The sequence below is a fragment of the Schistocerca nitens genome, chromosome 3, assembly GCF_023898315.1.
Source record: "Schistocerca nitens isolate TAMUIC-IGC-003100 chromosome 3, iqSchNite1.1, whole genome shotgun sequence".
Taxonomy (NCBI): domain Eukaryota; kingdom Metazoa; phylum Arthropoda; class Insecta; order Orthoptera; family Acrididae; genus Schistocerca; species Schistocerca nitens.
Window position 1 is genome coordinate 851351656 of NC_064616.1, and position 17942 is coordinate 851369597.

The 17942-nt window shown below is 38.3% G+C and overlaps 1 protein-coding gene across 1 annotated transcript in view; it reads right to left on the minus strand.

Moving 5' to 3' along the window:
• LOC126249448 (integral membrane protein GPR155) overlaps positions 1-17942 on the minus strand; it is a 140470-nt gene that overhangs the window by 16899 nt on the left and 105629 nt on the right. Inside the window, exons 10-12 of the mRNA XM_049951101.1 lie at positions 15058-15197; positions 7543-7734; positions 6904-7118 (exon numbers count right to left, since the gene is read on the minus strand). Coding sequence (XP_049807058.1) covers positions 6904-7118; positions 7543-7734; positions 15058-15197 — 547 coding nt within the window. The remainder of the gene's footprint in view (positions 1-6903; positions 7119-7542; positions 7735-15057; positions 15198-17942) is intronic.

A 17942-nucleotide genomic window follows, 5' to 3' on the forward strand; every position in this document is an offset into this window, starting at 1 on the left:
ACAGGTTAAAGAGGGGGAAGGGTGAACAGAGGTGGGAAGTGGCAACAGGTAATAGGGGGAACAGGCAAAGGAGAGCATCAGACAGCTTTGTCATAAATCTTGAAAATAGATTTGACCTGTTGCCTCAGTCAAAATCGGATGAGCCTCATGTAGCTGAAGCTGTAGAAAGGGCACAACAAGCTTTCAAGGACTTGAAAAAGGTAGGGAAATTTGTAAAGAGAAAGAAAGTTCTGTTGTTAGGTAGTTCCCATGGTAGAGGTGTTGGCCAACTACTGCAGGAAAATCTAGGTCCAGAGTACCAGGTCACAAACTTTTTCAAGCCTAGTGCAGATCTTGGTCAGGTAACAGAGGATGTAGGTGCTTTATGCATGGATTTCACAAAGGAGGATGCCGTGGTTATAGTGGGTGGTCCGGGAAATAGGATTGGCAGAGACTCTGAATATTCCATAGAGAGTGACCTGGTGAAGATAGCGTCAGCAACGAAGCATACGAGTGTGGGATTTGTGTCTGTGTTGAGACGCCATGATCGGCCTCATTTGAACTCTTCCGTAGGGAGGGTGAACTTGGAGTTGGAGTGGCTGCTTAGGACAGATATAGGGGTCCCATATTGGTTTGATTCCTGTGGATGCTATTGATAGGTGGGACTACACTAGGCATGGCCTTCACCTCAATAGGAAAGGGAAGGGAAAACTGTCTGGGTTGATTGCAGAAAACTTAAGGGGGGACACTGGCACAAGTGGTAAAATACCAGTGGTCACAGGTGTCAGAGGGATGCCTTTTTTAGGACAGGGAAGGGGGAAAGAAAACGAGTTTTAAGAGAGATTGGCAGACACACACAGTTTGAGAAAACAGATGAACAGGAGTCAGATTTTATCATACAGCCTCCATTTAAACAGTGTTTAACAGGAAGTAATCAGAAACTGCCAGTTCATCTTCGTCAAAGCAGTTACAATCCCATTAGTATGCAGTATCAGTTATCTTTATTACACCAGAACATTCCGGGACTTAGAAACAAAGTTGATGAACTACTCATTTGTATCGATGAAATGAATTCATCTAACCAAATTGACATAATATGCCTCTCTGAACATCAAGTGACCACTGATATAGATATGTTAGACATTTCAGGATTTAAGCTAGCTTCCTACTTCTGCAGAGTAGATATGGATGGAGGAGGAGTTGCCACATTTATCAAAAACTGCCATAAATTCAAGAACATTGACATTAATAAATTCTGTTTAGAGCAGCATCTAGAAGCATGTGCAACAGAAGTAGAGTTCCATAACAGATCCTATATAATAATAACTATTTACCGAGCACCTGCAGGAAATTATAATCTATTCTTAGATCATCTAGAAGCTCTTTTGGGTTATTTAACAGGAAGAAACAAAGAAATTTTGATTGCTGGTGACTTTAATACAGATTTTCTAATGCAATCTTCCAGTAAACATTCACTGCAGTTAGTAATGTTGTCTTTCAATCTAACTCACACTGTAAACTTTCCAACTAGGATCACTAAATCCTCAAGGACAGCCACTGATAACATTTTATAGACAAATCAAAGCAACAAAATCATATCATAAAACCTGTTATAAATGGACTATCAGATCATGACATGCAGCTCCTTGTTTTAGATGTAAATTCTAAGCAGATTATCAATACTGCTAAATCTGAGTACAGGAGAGTAGTCAATCAACCAAAAATTGAGTGTTTTAGAAAACTGCTCAAAGATACGAACTGGAAAGATGTTTATAGTGCTCACGACATGAATGAAAAATATAACACATTCATGAACAATGTCAGTACCATGTTTGAAAACTGTTTTCCTCTAAAAGTTACTCAAATTAAACAGAAGTCTATAATAAAACCATGGATTACACAAGGAATAAAGATTTCCTGCAAGACAAAAAGGAAAATGTATCTGTCAACCAAGAATAGCTCCAATGCTGATGATTTAGCTAAATACAAGGAATACTGTAAAACATTAAAAAAAGGAATTCAGATGTCTAAACAAATGCACTACGAGAAGAAGATAGCAATGTCAGGGAACAAAATAAAAACAATATGGGATATAGTGAAAGAGCAGACTGGTAGAACCAGAAAGGAACATGAGCATATAGCACTAAGGGTAGATGACACATTAGTAACTGATGGGCATAGTGTGGCAAATCTATTTAACAAGTACTTTATATCCATTACTGATAGAATGGGACTTTCAGGATCAGTAAATAATGCCCTTGAATATCTGAAACTAGCCTTCAAAAATAGCTTCAAGTACATGAATATATCACTCACTTCACCAAAAGAAATAACGCCCATAATAAAATCTTTAAAAACAAAGCATTCTAGTGGGTACGATGAAATATCAACAAAGTTAATTAAGGCATGTTCTTGTGAGTTTAGTACAATTCTAAGTTACTTGTGTAACCAGTCAATTATAACTGGGACATTTCCTGACTGGCTAAAATATGCAGATGTTAAGCCTCTATTCAAGAAAGGGGATAAAGAGATACCATCAAACTACAGACCGATTTCACTTTTGCCAGCATTCTCAAAAAGTAATGTACAGGCAGCTGCTCAACCATCTGACCACAAATAACATATTATCAAGAACACAGTTTGGATTTCTGAAGGGTTCTGATATCGAGAAGGCTATTTACACCTACAGTGAAAATGTACTTAATTCATTAAATAACAAATTACAAGCAGCAGGTATTCTGTGATTTGTCAAAGGCATTTGATTGTGTGAACCACAACATCCTTTTAAGTAAATTAGAATTCTATGGTGTCACGGGCAGTGCTGCAAAATGGTTCAAGTCATACCTCACTAACAGGAAACAAAGGGTGTCAGTGCAAGGGACTAGTGAATTAAGTCATCAGTCATCATCAGAATGGGAAGAAATTACATGTGGTGTCCCACAAGGATCCATCTTAGGGCCATTGCTTTTTCTTGTATACATTAATGATCTCTCATCAGTTACACTGCCAGAAGCAGAGTTCGTTTTGTTTGCAGATGACACAAGTATTGCAATAAATAGTATGTCAAGTGTAGTTCTAGAAAGATCTGCTAATGATATTTTCATGGATATTAATAAATGGTTTAAAGCCAACTCAGTGACATTAAACTTCGAAAAGACTCCCTATATGCAATTTAGAACCTGTAAGAGGTTTCCACCCAGCATATGCATAAAATACGAAGAAGAGCAGATAGAAGAGGTTGACAGTCTTAAATTCCTGGGTAATACGTATTATTTGTGGAGTAAATTCACGGACGTCCTGTAGAAACCTCTTCAAAGAACTGGGTATACTAACTACTGCCTCTCAGTATATTTACTCATTAATGAAATTTGTCCTAAATAATATATCTCTTTTTCCAACAAACAGCTCAGTTCATACATACAATACCAGGAACAAAAATGATCTGCACAAGGACTTAAAAGCACTTACTTTAGTTCAAAAAGGGGTCCACTACTCAGGAACACTCATCTTCAATAATTTGCCAGTAAACATAAAAAATTTAGTTACAAATAAAGATCAGTTTAAAAGGAGCCTGAAAGACTTACTAGTGGCCAAATCCTTCTACTCCATTGACGAATTTTTTAATAGAAACAAATGATGTATTGTATATATTCATACTATTAGTATTGTTATTTCAGCTTAAAAAAAAAAAAAAAAAAAATTGACATGTTCCACATCCACGAGGATCTCCTCAGCACGGATCTATGGAACGTAAACTAATCTAATCTGAGTGACACAATCAGCAGAGTGTTCTGGAAACAGCAGACAGAAGACAATCCTCACTTTAGTAGTCCTGCTGGACATTGACATGGAAAATACATCACTGAGCTGTGTAACTGCTATGAAGTCTGTGGAAATGCTGCTTGCTGCTAGCTGTCTGTGTTAAGATCTGTGACAATCTACTACATAAGTCGGCCACTGAGGCTGATAAAATGCCAGTCACAGCTTGCCCTAAGCCACTTCAGTGTTTATTTATTTCAGTTTTTCTCAGTAATTTCAATGTGCTCTTTATAACAAAGAGAGTGATTTTGTTGCCTGTGTCTGGTTTGCTATTCTCACTTTGATTGTATCCACTGCTGTTTGACTCATGGTTGTACCTGAATTATTACAGCTTTTCTTCTCATGACCGGCCTGTCTTAATGGCTGATGAAATTACCTGTTTCTCAGTTTAAGGTGTCACATTTATTTCATATGCCGGTATTGAGTTTATTGTGAAATTAAATGTTGAGTGCTGTCTACAAAAATAATGATGAGTGACTTGTAATATCAGTTTTTCCAGCTTCAAATGTGTTAGGACACAGTCATGACATAAAAGCCTGGAAGTCATTCAGAAGTTACTGGACCACCACCACCACCAACAACAACAACAACAACAAATAATAATAATTGCACTTCCTGAAATCCAACTACTATTGTGACAAGTACATTGTGAATTAAGACAATGGTGAAAAAGTAAACAATTTAAATTTTACATACTCTTTTCTTTCTCATATCATATTTCTCACAATAAATGCTTGAAACTCCAACTCCAACAATTGCTTTTAAGTGTTTGCACACCCACAATGGCATCAAATTCCTAATGACAGCCCAACTCCACCCAGTCAGTATCCAATGGGACTATCAGGAGTTGTTTCAGGACTTTTAAAACTCAAATGCTTAAAGAAGATTGTTCAAATGGCTCTGAGCACTATGGGACTTACCATCTGAGGTCATCAGTCCCCTAGACTTAATACTACTTAAACCTAACTAACCTAAGGACATCACACACATCCATGCCATGACTGCAGCAGCAGCAGCACGGTTCCAAACTGAAGCGCCTAGAACTGCTCAGTCAGAGCAGCTGGCGCTTAAAGAAGAGCTTTTAATAGTTTTATAGCAACAAGCAGCTCATTACCCACCAACAGCTGCAGTCTGGCAAAGCTGCTTCACAGCTGCCCTTGTCAGACACTCCTCTGTTTGCTGTTCCCATTGGCTAAGTAAGTGAAAGGACAATGCCATACCACTCCAGGATAGCATTACAGTGTGAGCACACACTTTTGGGCTACACCACGATTGCTCTGAGGATCCGTCCTTATCACAGCTGACAGTTGGTGATGGTGACAGTGTCCCGATGACAATTGCATCCATACACATATCAGCTGCACTCGTGTCATTTGGGTCCCAGAGTTCATTCAAAGGACCACCACAACTGACATTTCAATTATGCCCCCAAGACAACCAGCAACCACTCATCAAAGACTTCTGGCTGGCTCTCCCAACATTCCAATTCGAGACAAAGTCCATACCAATAAAAATAGATCAGCTAGCACCACCAGCATCTTCACCGCCTTTCCCCTTCAAAGAATGATTCAAAGCACTAAGACAGTCAACCAGCTCCTACCAGCACTGTATATGCGCCACACAGCAATACCAGCAGTGTGTCATCACAAAGGAGACATCTCCCCTGCAACAGCTGTAACATTTTTGGTGTTGTGGACTGATTCAAGGGGGGGATTAATAGCTTTGCCAAATGTCAGTATGGAAAATGGAAAATACATTATTGGTCTGTTTAGCTACTATGACTTCCAGCAAGGATGCTGCTAACCATCAAGCATAAGATCTGTAGCAACAGAATAACACGACCCGATCGCTGGAGTTGATGAAAGGCCGGCTGCAACCTGCTGTAAGTCACTACAGTTAATGATGATGATGATGATATGATGATGATGATAATGATGATTATTGGTTTGTGGGATGCTCAACTGCACGGTCATCTGTACCCAGCCACTACAGTCTTCACCTACACTAGTGTTCCATTGTTATCTCTCTGTGTACTCTTTATAACAAACCATACAAATCTTTGTACTGTTTGGCTTACTGTTCAGGCTATTCCTGTATCTGCTGCCACTGGGCTTATGCTCAAACCTGGACAACGTTAGGTTTTCTTCTCATTATTTGCTTGCCTTAACTCCTGGTGAATTTATTCATTTCCCAGTTTATGATGCTACATTTATTTTAAGTGCAGATATCGAGTTTATTGTGAAAATAAATCTTGAGTGCAGTATATGCAGTATGTTAAGAACTTTGCTTTATTGATGCCAATGTTGAGAGCTAACTAAACAAAAGGAAATGGAACAAACCAAAACTCGTTTAATCATTGCTGCTGCTGCTGCTGCTGCTGCTGCTGCTGCTGATGATGATGATGAAATGTATAATGTGAGTTTTAGCTCTTCCAAGTGCAGGCACAAAGTGAGAGCGATGCAGCATGCACTCGCATTTTTAGTAGCTCAGTTTCTAAAAACAAGACACTGGCCAAGTCTGCACACTACCAGTCTGCTAGTGCTGAAGTAACCATGTTCAAAAGAGGAATGGCTGAGTCTCATTAACTGCCATCTTCTTGATTTTAATTAATTAATGATTAATGTCATCAAACTGAAACTTTATGTAAAGTGACTCCTGTACCTGGGGATGTTACCGACAGTTCTCCTTGTTGCTCAATACAATGAGATTAAACCTGTAAAATCTGGGCAAAGTTTCACTGAATCTAAACAAATACATATCAAAACTTAAACTACTGCATAATAGAAAAGGCAATCAGGACTAGAAGGAACAAGATACATATAAACTAAGAGTCTCAGCAATATCATCATTTAAACTCAGTGAAATTTTTCAGATTAAAATATAAAAGTACCCCCAATTCTCTTAGCTATATCAAAGTCCTAGGCAACAATCCTCTAACGTTATCTGCATATGAATGACAAACATCTGTGACAATAATAGTTTCCATATAGTGTGATTATTCAGTAGCACTAAGCTGCTGATAACTATACCAGAACACATGTTTAAGGCAAAACCCTATATAGTAACTGTGAAATTTGCTTTCACATTACATTATACTGTACTTACAGTGAACATTGAGGAGACAAGCAGAATGATAAGCACAACGTGTCTGAGGACCTGGTAGTCGCTATCCTCAATGTCATCTTGCTCTAAATAATAATCTTCCAGACGTTGCTGACACCGAGCTCGAGTATCTGAAGGGCAGCTGAATTGTGATGGGCATGTACGAACACCATTCTCATCCAAATTTTCTATGTCCATAATCTGTGAGCTTGTAGTGGCTAAGATACCCAGAGAGAGAAACAGGCTATTAAAATATATTCTATACAACAATAGAAAATATTAAAAATGTGACAGGCAGGTATGAAATTGTTCTACCACACAGTAATGGAAGACTCCATTAAAATCACACCATATACTTCCTCCAAAACATCTAATTACTTAAAAATCATGAAAACATGATGTGGCAGATGACTGCTATATTCATATATCTTCAGTCTCACTTATTTTCTCAGTACGTCTTAAATGAAATACATAACTACCTTCTTCTAAGTACAAGAACTAACTCTGAAATAACTGTTTCCATTGCTCCAGTTATGCAATTTCTGCATTTGGTAACTATGAACCTTATCTTGTAACTCATAGTTTTAATCACTAAATTTTACAGAAAGCACAACACACTGGATATTTGTTGTAACTACTTACCTCTCGGGCTGCTACTACATGGTCCTTCGGGTTCTGTTGTGTCTTTCATACAATTATTTATTCCTGGGAGTACACTGCAAGACATACTTCCTGAATGTCTGGGCTCTGATGTATTAATATCTTGGACCAAGGACAAGTAACGTGCATAGCGTCGCCAGTACCTCTGATGCAGGATCAAACAGCCTACTGTCACTATAAACAAAAGTATAATTACACAGTTTCCAACGCACACTCCCTCATAGACATACGGCGGAGAAAAATACTCTGAGAATAAGTTCAAAGCAGGATATGGGAGGTTGAATTGGGCAACAATTTCTGGATAACCATAGATCAGAAAAGCATCAATGTGGAGCCATGTTCATACAACGGCACGCAATCAGTGACAAGCACCCTGAAGCATGTGCATTTATTTAATTGACCCAGCTAACACTTGTTATGCTATAAATGTGATTACTAATTAAATTAGATGAAGATATGGTTTCAGCTGAACAGACAGTGCTAGGCAAACTGTAAATCCTTATCTATCATTAGCTACATAGACACAAATTTTCTGTGATGTTTACTGGGTAAAGCTTAACTACTAAATCAACTATGTTAAAAGGCACCTTAATGTAATTAATTTGTTCAGATAATAAGCTGTACTGTAGAAAGAGTATTGCATCAAGACAGTAGTACTATATGCTGTAATGTTATTTATAATAGAATCTAAAGGCCACATGTTTTAATTTTTGGAAATCTGCAAACAGCATGAATAAACTATTAGTTTGACAAGGACAGCATATCAGTAAGTGTGAACTAAGACAGTGGTGAAAAAGTAAACAATTTAAATTTTAAATACTCTTTTCTTTCTCATATCACATTTCTCGCAATAAATGCTTGGAACTCCTACCTCCAAGACTGCTACAAATTTGACACCATCAGAAAAATGACTCCCACATCCCATTCGATAACTCCTGCCATGTTGCAAATGGTTGTCATGAACTTAAACATTCTAGCAGCCAGCTTCGCATGGGTGTTGGTTGGTGCCTGGTAGATGCGGTCTTGCATAACCCAACACAAAGATGTCCAAAGGTGTTACACTGGGTGACCTAGAAGGCCAGTCTCAAGGACCACTGCACTCAACTCATCTGCACTTGAACACATTATTCAAATATCAACTGAATCCCAGAGTGGAATGCGGCAGAGCACCATCCTCTTCGAACAACATGTTTTGGCATATGTGGAGACAAATGCCTTCTAACAGTATGATCAATTCCACTTGCAAAAATTTAATTGAGGCGGTAGACTGGAAGGTCTAATTAAGTTGTGATTGACAATTCCTGACCAGACATATACCATAAATCTTTCCTTGTGATCTTGTTGTTGAATGTAATGGGGATTTTCATGCGCCCACTTGTGAGTTGTGGACATTAAATACTGCTTCCCTAGTACGAATAGCCTAAACAGTACACAGGATGAAGTAGGGAAAATTCTCATTATTTGGACACTAATGCTGCCTTAACACCAAGGTATAATCTTTGACTGTCAAAGCTTGAATCTTTTGCACATGGTAAGGATGTAAACTGTTTGCCTTTGCAACATTTCAAACAAGCCAATAAGTGACACTGAGTTGATGAGCTGTCACTCTGATGCTTATTGAAGGCATTGTTCCTAAATGTTGGAGTACCTATTCATCAATTTTTGGCATCCTCACTGTGCTTTGTCACCCTATATTGGTCTTTCTGGGTCCAAATATGGCTGTTTTACTCAAGCAATAATCCACGACCCTACAGGAGCTAAAAAAAAAAAAAAATTTTCTTCAGGCAGTTATCAACAGCAGTAATATATTCTGAAAATGCATGACACAGCGCTGCCTCTTTATGTCTCAATTTGTGTGACATGTGAATAGTAGTGTTCATTGTTTCATTAAGTATCACTGTATGTTTTATTATTTATATGACAATCTTTGTCTTTTGTTGTTTCTCTAGTTGGTCTCTTTCATTTCATTGCTACAAATACCAAGATGATGGTTTATGACCAAAACCAGTAGTAATAACAAATGAATACAATACAGCCCTGTGTCATGCATTTTTCAAAAGCTATAGATAGTGGCTGCTGGTAGCCTTCTGTCTGATGAATGTTCTGTATGCCATCATCTTGCAGCACTGCATCCCACTACTCATAAGCAATGTGAATGTCAGCTTGCTTGTTGTTCGTGTACCTGTTCATGGTGACTCCAGTGTGGTCTAGCACATGGTAACAAGTAAAGTGGTTTACAGCAACTACAGCATAACACAGCAGCAACTTAGTTGGACAAGACTGCACTGCTAAGCACATCCAAACATGTTCTCTTACTGGACAAACTTCCAAGCACTCATTGCTGAATGGCTGTCACTTCATCCCGATTTGTTTCACCTCAAGGGAGGGAAATGTGGATAGTCTATGGAACGTACTCAAAAGTATTAGAGGAAACATTCAAGATAAATTTATGTCATCAATATAGCACGCAACTTAGAGGTTCAACAACAATTCAATGACAATTTTAGGATGTTTCCACAAATCAGCAAAAGCTTCAACACAGATAAAAAGAAGATGAAGCAACATTGACAAACATAGTTGAAGTGAAAGTAAAGAAAGCTATGCAAGAAATGTTCAATGAATATGAAAGCAAAATGTTATCTTTAGAATTTTTAAAACCATAAACAATTTTGGATCTATATAAAAATCAGTCAACAGATTACAATCATCTGTTCAGTCACTCAGTCATACTGGTACTGAAATGCAATAACATAAAAGTGAAAGCTAAAATATTACAATCTCTCATCCAAAACTGTCTCCTGAAGATCGTGGTACTAGCCCTGCTATCATATGTTGTATGGACACATGTACAACAGTTCAGAAATAAGGAATTACAGAATCAAGAAGTAACTGAAGTCAGTCAGTTTTGAAAAGACTACTAGACCAAATATTAAATTATTATTATTTTTATTATTATTATTATTATTGTTGTTGTTGTTGTTGTGGTCTTCAGTACAAAGACTGGTTTGATGAAGCTCTCCATGCCATTCTATCCTGCGCAGGACTCTTCATCTGCACATATGTACTGCAACATACTTCCTCTTAAACATGCATACCTTATTCATCTCTTGGCTACCCTCTACAAGTTTTACTCCCCATACTTCCCTCCAATACTAGACTGGTGATCCCTTGGTGTCTCAGACAGTGTCCTATCAACCAATCCCTTCTTTTAGTCAAGTTATGCCTTAAATTTCTTTTCTTCTTAATTCTACTCAGCACTTCCTCACTGGTCACATGGTACAAGGTGCTACACAAAATATCCAAGAATTTCATTGTACCGGTCAAACCAATGGCATTACGGTATTCTGCCAGTAGACGTCTCGAGGTACACGTCTTAGCTACTGTGGCACAAAGTTGCATCAACTTTGACAAATGCAGTTGTGAGTTGTAGTGGTGTGCATCAGGACATGTTTCAGTGCTTCTGCAAATTGTGAAATGGATAACATGAAGGAGCAATGGATTTGCATCAAATTCAGTTTCAAATTGAAGAAAACTGCAAGCGAAACCCATCGCGTGCTGGCAGAGGCATTTGGTCAGAGTGCACTGAGTCAAGCATGAACATTTGATTGGTTCAAGCCCTTCAAGGAAGGCCAAGAAATGGCGGAAGATGAAAAAAGTCCTGGTTGATCATCAACATGCACACCACTGGAAGTAATCATGAAAGTGCTAGACATGATCCATGAAGATTGAAAGCAGACAATTCACTATGTTTGTAACAGACTTGGGCTTGTCATATGGTACATGTCAACAAATTATAGTCGATGAACTGAACACAAGACAAATTGCAGCGAAGTCTGTCCCTCACTTTCTCAGCTTGAACCAATGAAACCCCAGGATTCAGGCATGCACTGAGCTGCGACAAAGAGTTCGACAGTGTCTGCAGTTCTTATACAGAGTCATAACAGGTGATGAATCTTGGGTCTATGGTTTTGGCCCTGAAACAAATCAGCTAAAATCAAAACAGAAAATGCCATCTTCTCCAAGGCAGAAGAAAGCTCGACAAGTTCACAGCAACATAAAGTCAATGCTGATCATTTTATTCGGCATTGGGGAATAATGCATAAGGAGCATGTTCCATCTGGTCAGATTGTCAATGGGCAGTTTTATTGTGAGGTTTCAAGGTAAATGAGGGAAAATGTTCAGTGCAAATGGCCAGAGTTGCAGGAAAAGAATAAATTGTTGGTGCACCATGACAATGCACTCGCGCACACTTCGCTCGTTGGCCAAAAACCACATGGCAACAGTCCCCCACCATCCATACTCACCAGACCTAGCCCCATGTGATTTTTATCTGTTCCCAAAGATGAAAATTACATTGAAAGGGTGACATTTTGATTCGACTAAAGACATGCAAGTGGAATCGCAATGGGTCCTGAATACCTTTCAACCTGCGAATTTCCAGCAGTGTTTCCAAAACTGGGAACAACACTGGAATTGTTGTCTACATGCCCAAGCTGACTACTTTGAAGATGACAGAGGACATTGCGACATAAGTATAATTTTCTGATTTTTACAATGAACTTTTCAAATATTTTGAGTAGCACCTCGTGTACCCATGGAATCTTCAGCATTCTTCTGTAGCACCACATTTCACTTCCATACAAGCTACATTCAGGACACATCCTTCAGAAAACACTTTCTAACACTTAAATGTATATTCGATGTTAACAAATTTCTCTTCTTCAGAAATGCTTTTCTTGTGATTGCGAGTCTGCATTTTATATCCTCTCTACTTCTGCCATCTTCAGTTACTTTACTGTCCAAATAGCAAAACTTACCTACTATTGTTGGTGTCTTGTTTCCTAATCTAATTGCCTCAGCATCTTCTGATTTAATCAAACTACATTCCATTACCCTTGTTTTGCTTTCGTTGATGTTAATCTTACATCTTCCTTTGAAGACGATGTCTACTCCATTCAAATGTTTTTCCAAGTCCTTTGCTCTCTCTTACAGAATTACAATGTCATTGGCAAACCTCAAAGTTTTTATTTCTTCTCTCTGAACTTTTCATTCCTTCTAAAAAATTTTCTTTTGTTTCCTTTACTGCTTGTTCAATGTAATGACTGAAAAACATTAGGGATAGGCTACAATCTTTTCTCATTCCTTTTTCAATCACTGCTTTCTTTTCATGCCCCCTCCACTCTTATACACTCTTATAATAGCCATCTCGTTTCTGTACAAGTTGTATATAGCCTTTTGCTCCCTGTATTCTACCCATGCTCCCTTTAGAATTTCACAGAGTGTATTTCAGTTGACATTGTCAACAGCTTTCTCCTAATCTACAAAAGCTATAAATATAATTTTCTATGCTTCCATATCCTCACATTTGTCATCCAGCCTTTCCTGATTAGCCATTTTGCGTTGTGTGCCAATCTCATTTTTTAGACATTTGTATTCTCTTTCGCCTGCTTCGTTCGCTGAATTTTTATATTTTCTTCTTCATCAATTAAATTCAATATCTTCTGTGATATCCAAGGATTTCTACTAGGCTTTGCCTATTTACCTATCTTTATCTTCTGCTTTCTTCACTATTTCATCTATCAAAGCTACCCATTCATCTTCTATTGTATTCCTTTCTCCTGTTTCAGTCCTAATGCTCCCTCTGAAACTCTCAACAACCTCTGGGTCTTTCAACTTATCCACATCCCATCTCCTTAACTTCCAACCTCTTTGCAATTTCTTCAGTTTTAATCTACCGTTCATAACCAATAAACTGTGATCAGAATCCAAATCTGCCCTTGGAAACATCTTACATTTTAAAATCTGGCTCCAAAATCTCTGTCTTACCATTATATAACCAATCTGAATCCTTCCATTGTCTCCGGGTCTCTTCCACATACACAATCTTCTTTCATGATCTTTAAACTAAGAGTTAGTGATGATTGAATTATGCTCTGTGCAAAATTCTACCAGGCAGCTTCTCTGTGATTTCTTTCCTCTGGGGCACATTCAACTACATTTTTACTTCACTTCCTTTTCCTACTATCAAATTCCAGTCCTCCTTCACAATTAAATTTTCTTTTCCCTTAATTATATGATTTATCTTATCTCATCATACATTTTTTCAATCTCTTCATCATCTGAGGAGCTAGTTGGCATACAAACTTTTACTACTGTGGTGGGTGTGGTCTTCATGTCTATTTTAGGTACAATAATGCATTCACTTTGCTGTTTGTAATAGCTTACTCACATTCATATTTTCTTGTTCATTATCAGACCTACTCTTGAATTACGCCTGTTTGACTCTGCATTTATAACCCTGCACTCACATAACTAGAAGTCCTGCTCATTTCACTAATCCCCCACTATATCAAACTTAAATCTGTCTATTTCCCTTTTTAAATTTTCTAACCTACCTGTCTGATTAAGAGATCTAACACTCCACATTCCAATCCATTGACTACCAGTTTTGTTTTTCCTGATGATGAAATCTTTCTGGGTAGTCTCCACCTGGAGACCCAACTGGAGGACTATTTTAGATTATTTTACCTCTGTAATATTTTATCCAAGTGGATGCCATCATTATTTAACAATATAGTAGAACTGCAGGGCCTTGGGAAAAATAACAGCTGTAGTTTCCTCTTGCTTTCAGCTGTCTGATATACCAGCACAGCAAGGTCTTGTCGGTTGACATTAAAAGGCTAGATCAGTCTATCATCCAGACTGATGCCCCTACAACTACTGAAAAGGTTGCTGCCCCTCTTGAGGAACCTCGTGTTTGTCTGGGTTCTCTACAGATACCCCTCCATAGTGGTTGCACCTATGGTTACCTGTATCATTGAGGCATTCAAGCCTTTCCACCATGGGGCAAGGTCCATGGTTCATGGGGGGGGGGGGGGGGGAGGATATTATTATGTATCAATTATGGGAAAGAATTGTCCTCTCTTCTAACAAAAGTTTATCTTGGATGTTTGGAGCAATAGAGCATCACATATAGCTGTTAACAGTACAGGCCAATCAAGTTTTTAAGTCGGACTGGAGTACAAATGTGCTAAATACAGATCTATATCGGTCATGCCAATTTTGTCTTATTATTAATGAATATTTTTCATGATAACATATGATCATTTTTGGAGCACAAAATCAATGCTTATACATCCATTTATGTATTTATCAAATCAGTATGTGTAAGTTCGATTTATTAGAACAACTGAAATAAGTCTATTAACCTGTGTAACAGAAAGCAACTGGTATCAATTCATACCACTAAATACAAAGTTCATCAAACACAATAAAAAATTTTGCTCCGAAATAAAAATATGATTAGTCTAGATTACACACATACAAGTCACCTTTTACTTGTGCATGGGAGAAACAGCCCTAAAATATGAATTAAGTAATGTGATTGTCCTTTGTATCATCAAAAGTAAGATTTACCATGTACCACACTGACTTTACTATAAAACTAAAACAGGATTCACATTCATCCCTGATAAACTTCTTGAGAAGAAGTCTTACCTGTCAAACAAAGAACAAGCAAAATGACAGTTATTATAGCTTGTACCCCTCCAAACTGAAAGTTTGGGTTGCACTTTTCCACAGACATGTCCTCTTGCTTAACGAAGAGCACCAAAAATATTACAATCACCAGGGGAATTCTGCAACAAATAATGATACAACTATAAAATCCAGTCACAGACATTCACTTTACACAAATCAGAAAGTTTCAGTATACACTACTAATTACTAAAAGGCAAAACCTCAATGTTAATTATCAGAAACATCAGAATTTCTATAACCAACAACAACGAATCAAAGAAGTAAAGCTAACCATGTAGCTGATGTGTTAAGTGGCCAAAAGTTCACTATTTTTTTATGTACTTGATTGTTGCTCAACACCTCTCAACTACACTACTGGCCATTAAACTTGCTACACCACGAAGATAACGTGCTACAGATGCGAAATTTAACCAACAGGAAGAAGATGCTGTGATATGCAAATGATTAGCTTTTCAGAGCATTCACACAAGGTTGGCGCCAGTAGAGACACCTACAACTTGCTCACATGAGGAAAGTTTCCAACCAATTTCTCATACAAAAACAGCAGTTGACCGGCATTGCCTGGTGAAACGTTGTTGTGATGCCTCGTGTAAGGAGGAGAAATGCGTACCATCACGTTTACAACTTTGATAAAGGTCGGACTGTAGCCTCTCGCGATTGTGGTTTATCATATTGCGACATTGCTGCTCGCGTTGGTCGAGATCCAATGACTGTTAGCAGAATATGCAATTGGTGGGTTCAGGAGGGTAATACGGAACGCCGTGCTGGATCCCAATGGCCTCGTATCACTAGCAGTCGAGGTTACAGGCATCTTATCCGCATGGCTGTAACAGATCGTGCAGCCACGTCTCAATCCGAGTCAACACATGCAAGACAACAACCGTCAGCAGCATGGACTATCAGTCGGAGACCATGGCTGCGGTTTCCCTTGACGCTACATCACGAACAGGAGCACCTGCAATAGTGTACTCAACGGCGAACCTGGGTGCACGAATGGCAAAACGTCATTTTTTCGGATGAATCCAGGTTCTGTTTACAGCATCATGATGGTCGCATCCGTGTTTGGCGACATAGCGGTGAACGCACATTGGAAGCGTGTATTCGTCATCGCCATACAGGCGTATCACCCAGCGTGATGGTATGGGGTGCCATTGGTTACACGTCTCAGTCACCTCTTGTTCGCATTGATGGCACTTTGAACAGTGGACGTTACATTTCAGATGTGTTACGACCCGTGGCTCTACCCTTCATCATGCGAAACCCTACATTTCAGCAGGATAATTCACGACCGCATGTTGCAGGTCCTGTACGGGCCTTTCTGGGTACAGAAAATGTTCGACTGCTGCCCTGGCCAGGACATTCTCCAGATCTCTCACCAATTGAAAACGTCTGGTCAATGGTGGCCGAGCAACTGGCTCGTCAGAATACGCGTCACTACTCTTGATGAACTGTGGTATTGTGTTGAAGCTGCATGGGCAGCTGTACCTGTACACGCCATCCAAGCTCTTTTTGACTCAATGCCCAGGCATATCAAAGCCGTTATTACGGCCAGAGGTGGTTGTTCTGGGTACTGCTTTCTCAAGATCTATGCACCCAAATTGCGTGAAAATGTAATCGCATGTCAGTTCTAGTATAATATATTTGTCCAATGAATACCCGTTTACCATCTGCATTTCTTCTTGGTGTAGCAATTTTAATGGCCAGTAGTGTACACAGTAGTAGCTACTTTTGCTTCTTCTATTATATGTATTCCTCCATGATTTCCCCTTATTACAGTAGGCAACAGTAAATCATGACATGACAAAAAAACCTGATTAGAGTAAAAGTTGTGAAGCTCTGACTGCGACAATGAACAATCTTAATATTGCACAATGAACAATCTTAATATTCTAAAACTTTTTTTTTATTTTTGAGAAGTTTTTCCAAGGAAAAGATATTTTTCATATGCAGGAATTGTATTTTCCATCAATACAGCACAAACAAAAAGGATACACCTATAATAAATGGACTGCAGCATGTACACATGTGTGAACATATAAATGTCAGAATGTGTGTTGTTCTGCATTTTATTTCAATCATTAGACATATCCATATTGTAATTGTACCAATTAAAGCAATATTATTTATGCACTTAATACTAATTTCTCTTCACAAATATACTTACATGCTAACAATGCATCAGTTCCATCCACTATGACATAAACACTGCAAAGGGGTTATATATATATATATATATGAATACATAATAAATGATGTTTCAGAACAGAGCCTGTGCGTACCAGTGGTGTATGTTTGTCATTGCCTGTAAAAACTTTCCTTTCTTACACTAATGACTGGTAAGCATTAAAACTTGCAACTTACAATTTCAAAATTATGGTATGGAAAGTTCTGGCAGAATGTACAAAAATTGTTACCTTTAGACCTAAATTAATTCAGTTTCAAAATCAGCTTGTTTAAAAGTGAGTGTTGGTGAAGAAAAAGCTTTCAGTTAATTTCAAATTGAAAGATGGTGTATCTAGAATTTTTTCCAGTTTGTTGATGGATTGGTAAGTTTTTGTGACTCCAGCCAGATGTAGTCAGCTCTGTTCACTGACTTTGGATGAGTATGATATAGACATATTCTGAATGAATCAGAGTTAAAACTATTTTTCATACTTACAAATGGCAAGGCTCTGCAGACATCATTACATTACTATTATCTATCGAATATGTTGGAATGCACACTATAGTTGTTATGCAACACACTAAAGCCTACAGGTTTGGGGTGTTGCAGCTACAATACAAAGTTTTGTTTGGGAATACATTACACAAAATACAAGTTTTACCCAGATGAAAACTGCTCT